The sequence below is a fragment of the Cervus canadensis genome, chromosome 4 (assembly GCF_019320065.1).
Source record: "Cervus canadensis isolate Bull #8, Minnesota chromosome 4, ASM1932006v1, whole genome shotgun sequence".
Lineage (NCBI taxonomy): Eukaryota > Metazoa > Chordata > Mammalia > Artiodactyla > Cervidae > Cervus > Cervus canadensis.
Genome location: NC_057389.1, coordinates 26,762,062 through 26,780,563, shown reverse-complemented (window position 1 = coordinate 26,780,563; position 18,502 = coordinate 26,762,062). Strand labels below are relative to the sequence as shown.

At 36.4% G+C, this 18,502-nt stretch overlaps 1 protein-coding gene across 4 annotated transcripts in view; it reads left to right on the top strand.

Annotated features, from left to right (window-relative positions):
* XRCC4 (X-ray repair cross complementing 4) overlaps window positions 1-17,549 on the top strand; it is a 291,089-nt gene extending 273,540 nt beyond the window's left edge. For 3 of the 4 annotated variants that reach the window (XM_043464727.1, XM_043464722.1, XM_043464723.1), the window contains one exon: window positions 16,921-17,549. In XM_043464727.1, coding sequence (XP_043320662.1) covers window positions 16,921-17,032 — 112 coding nt within the window. In that variant the 3' untranslated portion in view covers window positions 17,033-17,549. Of the gene's footprint in view, window positions 1-7,916; window positions 8,000-16,920 lie in introns of all 4 variants that reach the window. The other variant, XM_043464724.1, reaches the window with a different exon arrangement.
* The last annotated feature ends 953 nt before the right edge of the window (window positions 17,550-18,502 follow it).

Below are 18,502 nucleotides of genomic sequence, written 5' to 3'. Positions count from 1 at the left end.
TAGATTCATAACTTTGTTTTAATGTTTATTTATTTAGGTATTTATTTATTTGACTGTACCAGGTCTTGATCACAGCATGTGGGATTTTTAGTTGTAATATGTGGGATCTAGTTCCCTGGCCAGGGATCAGACCTGGGCCCCCTGCATTGGGAATATGAAGTCTTAGCCACTGGACCACCAGGGAAGTCCCTAGACTCATAACTTCGAATGAAACCTAAATGTTACTCTATTCTCTTCTATCCTGAAAATGCAATACTATAATTTTGGACCTAGCAGGGAAATTCATATGTGGAAATAACCTTTTAACCTCATCCCACCTAAATGTTGGGTATTTGGATTGGATTTGTCTGGATATTGTCTACTGTTATTTTAATGAAGCTCTCATGAATATAAACAAATGTTTCCCTTAAATATTCAGTGCTCTAATATAGCAGTCAATTCCATTTTCTTTATGGGAAAAGTTGCTTGAAGAAAGAAAGCAGTTATTACTGTTATGAATAAAGCTTATTTTTCATCTTAACAGTCAACTATCTCTTCAGGAGTTACTGGAAATCACCATGTACTAAACATCAAATAGCATTTTATGTGTAACATGTTAACTTTTATCTGTACAATTGCAAGTACAAGTAAGCCTTATATAAACACAGATGTGTTCCTGACATCTAGATTTTGAACTTAAAATGTTTTTTAACCTTATAAATCAATACTTTGTACATACTTGATCACAGCATGTTATATTTAATGATTGAAATACATTTTTGCTCAGCTGGACTGTGAGATTTTCAAATTCTGAGATTATGTTTTATTTGTTCATCTCATAGGCTAGCATAGTGCCTTACACTGATAAAATATTGATTCAAGTAAGGAATGTATGAAAAACAGGTTACTATAATTATTGACTGCTACTTCTCCTTAATATTTTCTATTAGTTTGTTTATATTGTAGGCTAAGTAGTCTTTGTGATCTGAGAAAAATCTATTATTTATAACATTTCTAAAAAAATGTCCTTAGTTTGTTCAAAAACACTTTGTTAAGAACAATTCTTTCCTAAATCGTTAATCTCCTGTGTGTGGTTAAACTACACAAAGACAACCATGGTTCCTGCCTTCTGGAAATTTAAGATTCTTACAAATGCAATTTTTAGTGTTCCTTCTAGTTACTTCCAAATTTCTTAGTTACATTAATAGAAAAGTGTTCAGTGATAGATTAGGAAATGCCAAACATCTTTCTTCTTTTGCAGTTTGATAAAGGGGCCTATTTTTACAGAAAGCTATAAAAGAATGACAGCAATTTAAAAGAAGATTTTGAAAGTTTCTCTGTTTCTCCATCCATAGAGGCCCAGTAACATCTTGAGAGGACTTTGGGGGTTATATATATATTTTCAGGGACATTGTGACCAGGCTGTAGAATCTCACTATTTTCCTTGCGTGTCTATAGCCTGTTCGATTTTCATGGTTGTCTTTTGGGGCCGCGTGTGAATTTATGGATGACAGCTTTTACTAATTCCAAACAAGTGTTAGAATTTCTTGGTGTAACATTTTAATTTCTGTTTATGGTTTCTGATTTTTGAAATCTGATCCCTCTTCTCCATTGGTCATTGATGGTGAGATTGTGGTTGATAATTCCCTGTTGCTAACAGGAGTCACATTTCTTCTCAGAATAAAGGATGCATGGCGCTGAAGATGTTATTTCACTTCTGACTTTTACTTGCAGTAGGAATGAAAGTGTAATTGCTTCTTTTTTTCCTTGTTGTTTCTCAATAAGCAGATAGCAGAAGTTTAGGTTAATCAACAGTCCTAAAGCTTAAGTAATAATAATAACAAGAACAACAGTTTGATGAAACTTGTTAATAGAAAATCCAACTAACTAGAGTCTTTTGAGTGTGTGTTTACTTAGAAGTTGACCAGCTTTTGCTAGTGAGGGTTTTAGCCATGAGGATTGAAACACCATTCATTTAACCATAGATCTCCCTTCCCAAACATTCCAGTGAAGTGGAGTATAACTAAACTTAGTGGTATTTGTGTGAACTTGTAAGCATATAAATTTGTAAACACCCAAAACTACTTGGAAAAAAAAATAATTTAAGTTACTTCATAATGTAACGTGAGCTAACTAGTGGTCAGCAAAAGTTGTAAGAAATTAAAATTTCCTTCCTTAAGTATAAGTTTTATGTGATTGCATTTCTAAAAATCTAGAGTTGCCCTTCTGATCTGGAATGGTTTTTATTCTGTGAAATGTGTATGAAACTAGCTAAGGCTTTTTTCATGCTCAACTCTAAGAGAAAAACGGCAAACACCCTCAACAAGACATTTCTTAGTCTATTTCAACACACACAGTTTGTTCTTTTAGGAATTGTGCCAAATTTTGAAAGAAACAGTGATTGTAAATCATAGTCCTTGTTCTCCAATTGCTTACAACATAAGTGACCAAAGATGTGCGGAATTAAAGTCTGTGGTTGATATTCCTTCCTTTGAAAAGTGGTTTCTATGTCTCTTCCCTTTAAATCTATATGGGCTTTTGATGCGTTTGTAAACAGTAGAATGCAGAAATGATGCTTTTGCTTTATCAGAGGATAAAAACCAGAGACATCACTTTGCTGACAAAAAGTCCACATAGTCAAAGCTATGGTTTTTCTAGTAGTCATGTGTGGATGTGAGAGTTGGACCATAAAGAATGTTGAGCACCGAAGAATTGATGCTTTCAAACTGTGGTGCTGGAGAAGACTCTTGAGAATCCCTTGGACAGCAAGGAGATCAAACCAGTCCATCCTAAAGGAAACCAATCCTGAATACTCATTGGAAGGACTGATGCCAAAGCTGAAGCTCCGATACTTTGGCCACCTGATGCGAAGAGCCAGCTCATTGGAAAAGATCCTGATGCTGGGAAAGATTGAGGGCAGGAGGAGAAGGGGGCAACAGAGGATTAGATGGTTGGATGGCATCATCAACTCAATGGACATGAGTTTAAGCCAACTCCGAGAAATAGTGAAGAACAGGAAACCTGGCGTGCTGCAGTCCGTGGGGTCGCAAAGAGTTGGACACGACTGAGCAACTGAACAAGTCAGCAGGGGCACTTCATGCTTGCAACCCTAAGCTTTCATGGAAGAAGTCTGACTATCCTAGGCTGCCAGGCTGCAAGGAAGCCAGGCCACTGAAGAGTCTCCAGGAACCAGTCCTAGTCTTTCAGGACTCCCAGCCAAGCATCAGATATGGGTGAATGAGCTTTAAGAGCACTCCAACTCCCAGCCATTGTGTCAGCCCGTTTTCCAGTACCCCCCAGTTAAGGCCCGGACACCATGGCACAACAACAAACTATCCTCACTGTGCCCTTTCCACATTTCTGATTCACAGAAAAGTATGAACATAATAAAATTGTCACTGTTTTCTGCCACTAAGTTTAGGGTGGTTTGTTACACCGCAGTGGTTACAGGAACAAAGACTTGCTTGATTTAAGATGTGCTGCAGTAGAACAGGAGATAATTAATTCCTCTGCCTAGGAAGGTTTCCCAGAAGCAAGAACATCTGAACTTGGCTTTTAGTGACGAGTAGGAGCCTACAAAGTAAAGGAGGTAGGAGAAGGAGTTCTCAAACTGAGGGAACAGTGTGAAAAATATGGCAGTGAAGACTGAAGGATGCACTTGGGGGATGACAAGAAGTTTGTTGTAGAAGTGCACTGGCTAGTTAGAGCCAAAAAGGCAGACATGAAGCTAGGCATTTTGTAATAATTTATTTTTGCTATGCCAAGGGAGTTTCAGCTAAAGCTATCAACTAAATGGGCTGAAGGAGAAAACAATAAAAGGCAAAGAGAAAAGTCAGTAATTATATAGTTCAGATTGCAGATGATCAAAGCCGAGATACATAGTTTTCTTATAGGAGCAAAATAAGATCAGTTAGGTAACAATGGTTATTTAATTTAAATAATCAGTTATTTACTCAATATGTTTGTTCAAGTCTTCATAATTAAAAGCTACAGCCAGTCATACATTTTGGCAAATCAAACCAATGCTTTTACAAAACACTGATCTCATTACATTTGTTAATGATACTTCTGAATGCCATGTAAAAGCTTCCTCCACTATGAATTTTGGATAATTATGATTATTTTTACATTTTTTAAAGACTCTGATTGCAGTGGGACATTTAAAGAAATAAGACCAAATTGTATCAGTTAAAACACTACTGGAACCATATGTTGCATTTATGCTACTTCCTCAAAATAAACATAAGTTCACTAAAAAAAATTCTTGAAAAAAAAATGGTAATTTATGTAATCATAAAGATATCACAGTGAGAAAGTGTATAGTACTTAGTAAAAATAGTTCTATAAACATAACACACAACTGTAGTCAACAGCTTTCTGTGTGGACTGGATTGCAGTTTAGTTATGACTTTTGAGCTTTTCTTGAAATTGTAATACTATACGTGTAATAAACTTTTTAAGGGCAGAAAGTTTAGATAAGTCATTCTGAGCACATAGACTGAATCCTCCATGGCTTGTTCTGCCTTATCTCACAGTGACTTGTCACCAGTTGTGAGGTATAGTGATTTGTAAACATTCTATACAATAGTTTTACTTTACACTTTGGTTGTATTTTTAAAGTCAACTGTAAAGTTTAATCTTTTTAATTCAAAATCAGAATCCTCAGAATTTTGTAGATTGCTTCCATCTGCCTTCTTGCAGCTTCTGGCACATTTCCTTAAGACAGACAGAACATCTCCCAGAATTTGAGCAGAGACCCTCTACATTTGCCAGTAATACCACATTATGTGTATACTTTGTGAAGAAATGTTTTTTGTTTGTTCATTTTCTGCATCATTTATATGATACTCATTTTATCTAAAAGTTATATGAGGTTGATGATTGTCCAAGATAGTTTGTCTTCTTTAAAACGTCTGGCTGCCACATGATCCTTGGTCACCCATTCCATGAAAAGCCCAGAAAAATATTCAGGAACAATTTGGGGGCTGACTGCTACTCAATAGATCAGAAGAGAAGGAGATTGGTAGGTCACAGCACAGGATGGCGCTCATGACAGGTTTGCTGCCTTGTGAGCCAAGGAATTAATTAGAGTGGGTAATTTTGAGACAACTAAGAATCAAGTCCAGTAGCAAGTACTAAAATAATGGGAAAATCTAATTAAAATAGAAACTGAATTCTCTTACTGTAAAACAAAAGATCACAGAATTTCAAGAGAGAAAGAGAAGGCAAGGGAGGAGAAGGAGAAACCTCACAAAGCAGAGTATTTATTTGCCAGGAAACAGCATTCATTCTTATTTATTTATAGGTTTAAAAAAAAAAAAAACTACCAGTGAAAAAATTCAAGTATCTTCCTGAAGAAAAAAAGCAAGTGCTTTTTAAGTGTTAGAAAAGAGGTTTACTGGTGATTAGGGTAATTAAGGATCAAAACTAGGTTCTGAAGAGGACAGAATGAGTCCATACAGCAGTACAGAACCAGTTTTTTTTAAGTCCCCTTGTTTATTGGTCCAAAATAAGTATGAGCAATTGTTAGGTTTGATTTGAGTCTGGTGTACAAAGCTCACTGAAAGTGCTGGGTTTGGACAGATTATAATAATTTGCAGGCCCAGTGCAAAATGAAAACGCAGAGCCCCTTTGTTCAGAATTATTAAGAATTTCAAGATAGTGACAACAGAACCTGTAAGCAGAGATGAAGCCCCTGTAAGCTTGTGGCCTTGTGTGACTGACAGCATAGTCATACACCCATGAAGGTGGCATTGTCTGTGGTTCTTTAACAGCCTCACTCATTAGAGCTGTCAGTGAAACAGCTGTTATCCCCTAGACAAGGGCTGTTGTTAGTGTCGATTCAGGGGAGCTCAGCACTCAGGGTTACCTCTGCCTCGGAGCATTTGTTTGTTCCCTTTGTACCCCAAGCATCTTGCACGTAAGCACGCAGTGAATAGTGGATAGGGCAGATGATGGATGATGTGGTTGCCAGCCTCTCTCAATGATTCTGGTTCAGCTCTTCTCTAGATAAGAAGCCCCAGTGTGGATTCTTTTACGTTTCAGTTCATATTGCACAGACCTTGCAGATGCCTCCTCCAGTCAGCTTGGAGGTTTCTTTTAGCTCTGGGCCTTGGGAGTCCTGCGCTTACTCAGGTCTGTTTTTCTTTTAAGTGATCCTGAAACGTTTAAACTCATAGATTAGAATAATATTTGAGCCATAACCAAGTTAAGGCTAGACTAATGCTTCCTCCTCCATATCCCCCAATAAAAAGATGTATACCTCTTAATTCCTGGGAGCTGACACTGTGTTAGAGCACAATGGCAAAAGAAAATTAAGGTTGCAGATAGATTAAAGTCGCTAATTAGCTGATCCTAAAAGTGGCTAAATTATCCTGGATTAACTGGATAGGTCCCGTGTATCACAAAGGCTCTTAAGGAAGAGAGGGGGAGAAGAGTCAGAGAAAGAGATGTGACCAAGGAAGCAGGGTCAGAGTGACATGCTAGGAGAAGGTGCCCACCTGCCACTGCTGGCTTTGAGGATGGAGAAAGGGAGTAGCCTCTGGAAAACTCTCCGCGGGGGCTTCCAGAGAGGAGCACGGCTCTGCCAACACCTTCATTTTAGCCCAGTGAGACGTGGGTCAGATTGCTGCCCTCCAGAACTGTCAGATAATGAATTGTGTTGTTTTAAGCCGCTGCGTTATGGTCGTTTGTCACAGCAGCAGCAGGAAACCCAACAGCTGGCTCCACATTGCGGCTACGGCTAAACGATCACTCCTGGTCCCTGGTTCATTAGGAGTCGCTAACCTCCATGGCAGGGTATTATTTTCTGCCCATGTGTTTTCCACTTCTCTTGGTAGCCTGAAGTAGAGTTCTGTGTGTGTTTTCTGTGTTTTTAATTTCCTTCATTGGACCACTATAATACATTTTTGGGTTCAGGCTAGTAGATGTTACATTCTAGACAAAGCAATCAATGCAGGCTGTTTCAGAAACACTAGTTTCTTGGGATATCAGTAAAAAAGAGGCTTCGGCTGCCAAATTCATTTGTAAAACTGAGGATAACCAAGCTACATTTCTTTTTTGTAAAACACTTAAAAAAAAATCTGTGTATAAATGGTTTTTTAAAATCTCAATAGTTTAAGAGAATATCCAGCAAAAATTGTCCATCCTTCAGCTCAAGCTCCTCTCTCCAGAGTCAGCCGTTGCTAGTTTCTTGTGAATCCTTCCAGAGATATTCTGATATTATACATATATATATATAAATGCACATACACACACACATATAAATATGTATGTGTGTGTACACGCACACTCTGATTTTCTACACACACTCTCCTGTACCTTGCTTTCATTTTACTTAATAATTTAACAAGTTTATGGAAGAACTTCAGTAGCTTTAAATGTATAATATGCATATGAAACACTTAATGGACTTAATGGAGAAAAATAAATATTTTCCAAACATTTTGGACCACAGATTTTATTTTTTTAGAGTGAAATCTTCTTCATTTAAAGTACTTTTTCAGACACACTGAACAACACCAAACTGCCTTCCTCTGGAATACAAATAAGAATTAATGACTCCCTTACACAGATGTAACAAGAAGGGTATGGATTTCGGAGTAAGGGAAACCTAGACTAATATCCTCATTCCATTGTTGACTTGCCTGCCTGCTCACGTGCATGTTTACTGGCTGTGTGGCTTTGAGAGGTTGCTTAACTTACTGAGCCTTCTTGATAATACTGTTTACCTCATCCGGTCATTTGTTTGTTAATTAAAACATGGACTCAATGGAACATGTATGAGCCTGGGTGTGTAAAGCAGAGTCATTCTACTTGAGAAGCTTCTAGTCTAGAGGGAAGCTTCACTTGTAGCACACTAAGCAGCAAAAAACAGTGGCCTATCTTAAAGTTGTGGAATCATTTTCTATTAATATGACAATTTTCTACTTTTATAGGCACAGATCACTAGTAGCAGATGTCTCCTATACTACTTCAAAACTTGTAAGGAATACAGGAAGTTTAACATAGGATTTTTCAAGTATTAACTTTTTTAAAGTCTGTATGGACTTTGATATTGCTTATCTAGTGAATTATCAGAGTAATGTTATTTATCTAAATAAAGTAAGAAGGACAAAATCCTTCAGTTTATCATGAAATTCTTGCATAAATTCTGGCATGGTTGTGGATTATGGACGTATTTATCTTAATGTCTTGTGACTTTAAATGTTGAGTTGGATAGAACTAGATAATCTTATTTTCAGACTCACAATATAAATATTTTACAGGAAAATTGTATAATTATTCTTTCCCAATATCTATAAGGCATACAAGTACATTTTAGCATTGGTTGTTTACTCTTCATAATTCTCTTTTCTGTGTTTTACTCAAAATTACTTATTTCAAAGCATATTTCTATTTTCTTATTGTTCTTGATAAACAGCAAAGGAATATTCATTAGAAAAAAATGTTTAGGAATTTAACTGAAAATAGCTAGTGCAATTTCTTTTATTTGCCATTTTGGTTGCCAGAAAAAAAGCTTCAGCTTCTTTTCATTTTCTCAGACCAGTGAAATGCTGTCTAGGCCTGTTGAATTCCAGACAATGTTCAATACTTGTTTTACTGAATCCTGATGACTTCAGTATGTTAATTTCTTTAGGAGACACTTTTGGCTTTTATAAGGTCAACTAGAAATGGGTAGCTATTTTCCCATTTATTTGAAGCTCAAATATTTTTTAAAATACTAATATTTAACTTGAAAATACAGTGGTAACTTTGGTGATATCAAATCTTTAAGCCCATTATTTATAACTTTTGCATTTAAAAGATGTTTCTCTGATTGAGTTTGTTCCATAATGGCAACTCTGTTAAGGCCAGTATGATAGCTGCCTAGTTACTTAATAGTAGCAAGTACCTAATACTTGAACTTGCCTGTTTTTTGTCGTCATTTTGGTGATGGTTTGATTTGTTACATTCTGAAAAATAACCCGTTAAGTACTTGACTTTTACTATTACCAAGTAACGTATGTCCCAGCCAGTGCTCAGTTCTGTTTGTCTCCATTGCACTGCCCTTACTGCATCTCTCATCTTCACCCCTGCTGCACATCTGACCTTTGCCCCAGTCCCAGAGCAGAGTCAAAGATGAGATGGGTGGATGCAAGTTGGTAGTAAAGGAAAGCGCGCTCTCTCTCTCTGTTTATAGATAGATAGATATAGATATAACTTTCCTCATAATGTGAGAGAAAGAGCTACTTCAGAATGCTCTACATTGGTGGCCAGGCAGGCACTGACCATTGGCCATTTTGCTAGATTTTTGCTGTGATGGCTGCAGTCTGAGGGTTTAAGACCTTTCCTCCCAAAAGAAAACATTGTCTGTTCTTCTTGTCTATAATGAATCACTAGCATAGCAACATCCTTCCAGATTATTCTTTTCAAGTCCAGATACGAATTCTTGGTGGGTGAAATAATTTACCTAACGTGTGTCTATGGATTCAGCAGTCAAAGCTGTATAGAAACCCAGCATTTTGGGTGGCAAATGGGAATAGCACAAGCTGTGAGCACACAAAATAAACTAGGTTCTTGGCTTCTGCAACAACTGTCTTCCCTGATTCTCCCCATATCTTTTGAATCATTCTATTTCAATCTTTTATTCATCTTTCTCTCTTGCCATCTGCCTCTGCAATTTTCACATTTCCTGGGATTCTATAGGGCTTCCCACGTTGCTCCAGTGCTAAAGAACCCATGTGTCAGTGCAGGAGACATGGGTTTGATCCCTGGGTTGGGAGATCCCCTGGAAGAAGGAACTAGCAACCCACTCCAGTATTCTTGCCTGGGAAATCCCAGGGACAGAGGAGTCTGACACGCTACAGTCCGTGGGGTCTCAAAGAGTCGGACATGACTGAGCACGCACACATGCACAGAATTCTATACCAAACTTTTTGTCTCTGGTACTCTCTCTGGGAGTCTCTTCAACTCATTTGAACATCTCTTCAGCTCATTTGTCTTTAGCGGCCAGCAATATGACAGTGACTGCTATCTCTGTACATGTAGTCCAGTCATCTCCCCTGAGCTCTACATTTATACGCTTATATATTATAAGCATTTACCTACTCAGCATCTGTCTCTATTTAGGTATCATTTGGTCACTTCAGACTGACTCATTATAACTGAAATAGAACCCTTTATGCACAGTACGCAACTTGCCCCTTCTGGGTCACCATCTTCACACCAGCCAAAATTACAAGACTCTGAAATCTGAGAGCATTGTAATGAAAGAACAAATAAGATACCAAACTATTATGTGCATACACAGATACATACATATCAGTGTTCAAAGTGTAACATTATATAGTTTTACATGTTTTTGACTTTAAGTAGATAGAATCATATTGTGTATTATTTTGTGCCTTGTTTTTTGCTCAACATCTCATGTTTGAGACTCATGCATGTGCGTATGCCATAGTGTGAAAACTCTATAATTTTCCTGCTCATTTTTCTGTAGAGAGACGTTTGGGTAGTTTTCAGTTTTTCACTATTATAGACAATGCACATTTGTGCACTATCTCCTGACACGCATATGCAAATATTTGCCAGAGTATGTAACTAGAGCAGAATTCCTGGTTATAAGTACATAAATCTTCATATACCTGGACAGTTATTGCCAAATTGTTATCTAAAGTGGTTTTAAATGTTTACACTCCAGCCAGTAGTAATTCATCTTGTCATTTCCTGTTCTCTGTGATCTTTGCTATTGTTGGACATTTTTGTTTTTGCTAATCTGGCGTAAAATACTTTTTACTGTTTTTCATTTGCTTGGTTGAAACTTCCTTGGTTTCTAATGAAGTTGAGATAATTATCATATGCTTATTTGGCCCCACTGTTCCCTCTTCTTGGAAGTTTCTGTAGTCTTTGGCATATACTTTTAAATTATGTTGTTGTTTTTTTTAATTGTTTGTACCTTTGGATAATAATCCTTTGTGAGCATATGTTGCAATATTTCCTCTCAATTTGTGATTTCTTCCATCTCTTTAAAATGTTTGTACTTATTTCTTATTCTTCTAATGTAATTGAATTTATCTCTCTTTATCTTCATGGTTTCACTTTCTGCTTTAAAAAAAAGAACATCTCTATCCTAAGATCCTGAACATATTTTCCTTTATTTTCTTCTAAATGCTTTAAAGTTTTGCCTTTTCTCATTTAATTGTTTAATTCACCTGGAATTGGATTTTATGTGTATCGTGTACAGTTTGTTCTTGTTTAGTCAGTAAGTCATGTCTGACTCTTTTGCAGCACCATGACCATAGCCCACCAAGCTCTTCTGTCCATAGGATTTCTTAGGCAAGAATACTGAAGTGGGTTGCCATTTCCTTCTCCAGTTAGCCCACATACAAATTGACTTTTAGTTTTTGACTTTAGAACCGTTGTTCATGTCATAGTCAAAGGAGAATAATTTTTCAAGTGTCATAATGCCGTCAATCATTACACATTTCCTGAACCTCTCCGTCTGCTCAAATTGGCACGTTGACATTTTTTCAGAAATATTGTTTTCAGAATATGTTATAAAATGCAAGTAATTCACTCAACGATACTAATGGTTCTCATTTGATAAGAAAAGACTGATATTACAGCCATGCTGATATCAATGTTAAACTTGACTGAGAAAATTTCTTTACAAAATGAGCCAATACCTAGAAATATCATTTTAAAAGTTGTTGGTAATCCAACTCCCAGAAATTTAAAAGAGAAAGTCAATTATTCATTCTAACATTTTAGGGAAGCTTTCCCAGGATGAATAATTCTTGTGCCAGTCTAACTTTTGATCTACACTATTAATTAGATGGTGGTAATACAGTTTGACTTCCCTGGTGGCTCAGACGGTAAAGAGTCTGCCTACAATGTGAGAGACCAGGTTTCGATCCCTGGGTTGGAAGATCCTCTGGAGAAGGAAATGGCCACCCACTCCAGTATTCTTGCCTGTGAAATCCAGTGGACGGAGAAGCCTGGTAGTCTATAGTCCATGGGGTCGCAAAGAGTCGGACACAACTGAGTGACTAAACTTTAAAAAAACTTTTCAATGCAGTTTGATTCAAGTTCGTGTGTGTGTGTGTGTGTGTGTGTGTGTTTAAATGCAGTGTGAAATCAAGTTATAAAACATAGAACTCTCTGCAACTATATTATTGAGGCTATAGCCATTTTTTAATAAGGCTGTCATGTTCTAGAGAAGCTTCATTTATTCACTTTATTTGAAAAGTCCTTATACTTTAGCCTTTAACTGTGCAATGATGATTTCTTATTCTGTCATTAACCTTTCCTTTTTAATTCATAGTTTTCATTGATTCCACAGGTATTATTGAGAGCTTGTATTTTGCAAAGTAGTCTATTTGAGCATAACTGTCTCAGAATTTAGGGACTAAAGGAACTCCAAGATCTTTTATAGTAACCCTAACTTTCTACAATTTAAATTAAGACACTGAGATCCAGAAGTGTGCCATCACCTGACCAAAACCTTAAATGTGATAAAGCATAAATAAAGATCTCCCAACCTTGGATCCAGAATTCTTCCTGTTGAACCATGTTGTCCATAAAAACTAAAAATATACTTGAATCCTAAGTCTTAATATATTGTTTATAACATTCCTAAAGGAATTTTGTGAACAAATTATATTACAATCCTTGCCTTAAAGCTACTTATAAAATGTTGAGGATGAAAAAACATATTTGAAAAAAAAATGGAGAAAGTAAAAAGTTTAACTGAAAGCTTCCTGAGGGACAGAAATTATGTGTAACCTTTATCAAATTTGATATATTTCCCTAACACAGTGAGCTGATCATAGTACATACTTAAGTATTGATTAAATGATAAACTATGTATTGAAATATTGGATGCAGACATTAGGTACTTTAAATGATCAGAGAAAATAAAAACTAACCTCAATTTGGAAAGTAAAAACAAAAAAAGAAAAGAAACAAGTCTTCATGGAAGATTTAGAATTTAAAGTGGGCCATAACTAATGGTTGCAATTTAATTAGAAATAGAGGAACTCTCAATTTTAAAAATATTTGTTTAGCTCACTTTCTATTAAGACTTTAGATACAGGTTCTCTGAGTTATTTGCTTTCAGATTTCACCTCTTAGCATGAGTGTTTAGAATAAGCATGCTCATGAAAAAATAGTATGATAAATATGCTAAGATATGGGTATAAGGATTTTAATTGTCGTACTATTTACAAGAGCATTAAGAAATGGAACCAACCCAAATAGTCATCAGTGGATTAATTGTTAGTACAAACAATTTAAAATTAATGGTGAGTATAGTGGAGGTGATGGAATTTCAACTGAGCTATTCAAATCTTAAAAGATGATGCTGTTAAAGTGCTGCACTTAATATGCCAGCAAATATGGAAAGCTCAGCAGTGGCCACACAACTGGAAAAGGACAGTTTTCATTCCAATCCCAAGGAAAGGCAATGCCAAAGAATGTTCAAACTACCACACAATTGCACTCATCTCACACCCTAGCAAAGTAAAGCTCAAAATTCTCCAAGTGAGGCTCTAACAGTATGTGAACAAAGAACTTCCAGATGTTCAAGCTGGATTTAGAAAAGGCAGAAGAACCAGAGATCAAATTGGCAACATCCATTGGGTCATCAAAAAGGCAAGAGAGTTCCAGAAAAACATCTGCTTCATTGACTACACCAAAGCCTTTGACTGTGTGGATCACAACAAACTGTGGAACATTCTTAAAGAGATGGAATACTAGACCACCTCACCTGCCTCCTGAGAAACCTGTATGCAGGTCAAGAAGCAATAGTTAGAACTGGACATGGAACAACAGACTGGTTCCAAATTGGGAAAGGAGTACGTCAAGGCTGTATATTGTCACTGTGCTTATTTTACTTATATGCAGAGTACATCATGTGAAATGCTGGGCTGAACGAAGCACAAGCTGGAATCAAGATTGCCGGGAGAAATATCAATAACCTCAGATATGCAGATGACACCACCCTTATGGCAGAAAGTGAAGAACTAAAGAGCCTCTTGATGAAAGTGAAAGAGGAGAGTGAAAAAGTTGACTTAAAACTCAATATTCAGAAAACTAAGATCATGGCATCTGGTCCCATCACTTCATGGCAAATAGATGGGGAAACAATGGAAATAGTGAGAGACTTTATTTTCTTAGGCTCCAAAATCACTGCAGATGTTGATTGCAGGCACGAAATTAAAAGATGCTTGCTCCTTGGAAGAAAAGATATGACAAGCCTAGACAGCATATTAAAGAGCAGAGACTTTACTTTGCCAACAAAGGTCCATCTAGTCAAAGCTATGGTTTTTCCAGTATTCATGTATAGATGTGAAAGTTAGACCATAAAGAAGGCTGAATGCCAAACAGTTGATGTTTTTTAGCTTGAGCTGTGGTGTTGGAGAAGACTTTTGAGAGTCCCTTGGACTGCAAGGAGATCCAACAAGTCAATCCTAAAGGAAATCAGTCCTGGGTGTTCATTGGAAGGACTGATGCTGAAGCTGAAGTTCCAATCCTTTGGCCATCTATTGAGAAAGCTAACTCATTAGGAAAGACCCTGATGCTGGGAAAGAAGGCAGGAGGAGAAGGGGATGACAGAGGATAAGATGGCTGGATGGCATCACTGACTCAATGGACGTGAGTTTGAGCAAGCTTCAGGAGATGATGAAGGACAGGGAAATATGGTGTGCTGCAGTCCATGAAGTTGCAAAGAGCCAGACACAACTGAGCAAAAAAAGCAACAACAGCAACAATAGATCTATATTTTTCAACATGCAGAAATATTGATAATATATTTTAGAGTAAAAACATTTAGCTGCAAAAAAAAATTATATATATGATCTCATATTTGTAAAGAAAAACATGAAAACATAAATAATGCAAAGCAGGATGATGGACATTTTAATTTTCTTTTTCATGCTTTTCAGAATTTTTATAAAGTCTTTTAATAAACATGTGTTACTTATAAAAATGATTAAACTTTTTATCTGGGTGTGGGAGAGTTCTAAATTTATTCTCTTCCCTTACCACAGATATGAAATCTGTAGAACAGTGATCTCCATTCATGAACCACCTTTCACTGAGCACCTACTATGTACTAGATACTAAGAACAAAAGAGTCAAAATCTATTTCCTGGGCTCCTCATGGCTATAAAGAGATAAAAATCTGAAATGGAGAAACGGATAAATTTCCTTCAAACTTGTCACTTCAGAGTAGTCCCTTTGTCCTATTCTGCTTTCTTTGTTTTAAACTAAATTGATGGCTGTCTGTGTTGTGCTTATACAGTGTCTAGACGATGAATAAAGTTACAGAGGTTTTTCCATGTATGACTTTTTAATTGAAATAATTCAACTCTCTCTTTTGCTAGAAAAAAAAGCAATTCTAAGACATTTAGGCCTAAACAAAAATGTGTAATGTGTTTTGAGTTGACATTGAGAACTTATACATGTAATAATTATGCTTTTGTTCTGTACTGTATAATTTTCTCCTTCTATAGAATATATTTTCAGAAATTTAATTACATGTTACAGTAATTATGTCAGTATTTGTTGTTAATTTTAACACTGATTCTCCCAGAGGGTAGTACGTGTCATCTTGAGAATGCACTAATGCCTAGCACCTCAGCATTGCTGTGAGGGTTATGTTGTCTGAACTTGGCTTGCTCAGGATAAGACAGAGCTGTCCCAGATCTAGTGGCAGCCAGCCATGGTTAATTGCATGCAGTCATGAGGCCAAGGAGGACTCTGTAGAGGATTCATCTTTAGCAATCTGTACAGCTAAGTATGAGTACAGGCTTTTGGAAATACTCGTCTAAACATACTCAACATTTGGGGATTTTTAGGTGATTATTCTTTTAAATTAAAGAAGCTGTTAGCAGGAGTGCTTTTGTAGTTTATGTTGTATCAAGGGCTAAAAATAATAGTTTCCAAATATTTTGTAGGAATTTATAAGCATTTTCATTGATAATATCTCATTTAATCTTTAGACCACCTCTGAGGCAGGTGTTATTATTTCAGTTTTACAGGTGAGAGAACAGAGGTCCAGTTAGGTTAAATAACTTGCCTGAAGTCATGTAGCTAATAAGAAATAGACCTGGATTTCTACCTATGAGTCCTGACTTCAAATCCTGTTCTTTTTTAGCTATACCAAACTGCTGTCTTCTGCCTTTGTGGTTGGAAATGTGGGTATTTCTTTGCATATTACTGGGTTGATTCTGACAAGGTTCATACAAGGGCATAAACATACATTCCTAAGCTCTTCATTTGATTAAGCTGTTACCCTCCAGTTCACCACTTTTAAGACCAATTATGAGTTAGTGATCATGCCTTTTACCCTAGGACTCAGAGAATATTTATGTAAATATAGAGGTCAGTCCATTGATACGGTAACTGCAGTACTGAAACTGAAGAAATTCACTCACTAAATGAAGATATGTAGATTCAGTAAATGAATGTGGACCAACAGCATTTCATCAACAGCTGCTAATACAGGAAGGCATTATACACACAGGTACAATTGAATGACCCCTAAAAGAAATTTATGTGATCAGAACTTCCTGCTGTTGAGCTTCAAATGCATGTTCATAGTTAGAATTTAAAGGAGCTGAAGGAAAATGTAAATTGTTTTGAAACTATTAAAGAAATGGATTGAGAAACCTTCTGTATCTTGGCATAAAAATACAGCATTAGAGGATATCTTATTTCTTGACCTTAATTATGAATATTGTTGTAAGGTCTGTGAATTTTCATTATCTCAGAAAAGAGGCAGATTAATTCCAAAGCAGTTAAAAAAATTAAATTCCTTTCATTTATCTTTATGTTAATGCAACAGTTTGGAAGCAGGGTTCAACTTTTATTTCACTTATGTGTCTCTTAAAATTTTCTTTTATTCTATATGTAGGTTTTCAAAATAAAATTATTTTGATTTTTTTCTTTTTACTCTAGGCTTAATCCTCCACTACCTGAGATGCCGAAAAAGGATCATGGCCCAGCTGAAAACATGTCCTTAGAAACTCTAAGAAATAGTAGTCCAGGAGACCTCTTTGATGAGATTTAATTGTTTCAAAAAGTACTTTGATATTCACAAGACTATGTTTTCATCCCATTCTTTAAACTGCAAAAACAAAATTTCAACTCAGCAGCAGCTCTTAGTGCACCTTACAATTTAATTACATACACAATGAGCTGAAACCATTGTGCAAAATAGATTACACATGTATATGAAAATATGATTTGATGACAGTGGTACATTATTCTAATGTGCTCATTCAGCATGCCTGTAATTACATAAAATCTCAGACCTTTTTATTGCAAAGGTCACGTGTACCTTATTCATTTCACACATATTACATGTAGTAGCTGTCTATCCTGTCTAGGAAGATTTTGAAAATAGAACAAATAAAATGTCTACAGATTCTTTTTCAAATAATCATATTCTAAACACTGATGTTTGAGTATTTTAATTTGTGAAATGATGTGAAAATCTAGTTTTAGTTTTTACACAATCTGAAAATCTGGTGATAAAACTTTTGATTGAAGATTTTGTATTCTTAATAAAATGTTATCTTGCTTAACTTTTTCCTTTACTATAGTATCAGGTCTTTATAGAGTGCATATTAATGTAAATGTAACATCATTTTGTATCAAAGCATGTTTTCAGAGATCTCAAGATCTCAGAACGATTGTACTGTTGGTCCCTCTGCCTAGAATGTTGATCTTTGTACATTTAGTTTCTTTTCACCTTTCAGATATAGAATCAAATGTCTCCTACTCCAAGGGGCTTCCTCTGAAATATACTTTAAAAAAGACATGCATATTCCCAGTCACTCTATCCCGTTGGAATGTTTTTTTCACTCTATGTATCACTCGGCTTCCCTGGTGGCTCAGACGGTAAAGAATCCACCTGCAATGCGGGAGACTTGGGTTCGATCCCTGGTTTGGGAAGATTCCCTGGAGAAGGGAATGGCTACCCACCCCGGCATTCTGGCCTGCAGAATTCCATGGACTATAGTCCATGGGGTTGCAAAGAGTTGGACACACTGAGCGACTTTCATATTCTTTTCATGTATCACTGTTTGGAATTACTATTTTTTTTCTTGCCTCTTATCTCTCTCTTCTCCTTCCTTCTATTTGTCTGTCTTTCTTTCACTAACCTACCACTGTCCCCACCCCCCACCCCCCAGTCTGTCTGCCTATAGAGAGTAAGCCCCATCATAGCAGAGGCATGACCATCTACTTTCTCTCTCCACCTGCCAGTACCTAGGACAGGGCTGGATTCCTAAAGGCTTAATAAGTGTTTACTGAAGAAATAAAAGCATGTCCATCACAGTGTAGGCACTCAGGTGATCTAGTTTCCTTAAGTTACTAGATCACTGTGAATACAAACTCATTAAAAGACTGAAATCTAGCTGGATGATTTGATATAAAGAAGGAATTTTTCAGAAAACATAACTACCTTCTGTGATTAATTAAAAATATACATATATATACACACAAGCTTGACTACAGAAAGATAATGAGAAAGAAA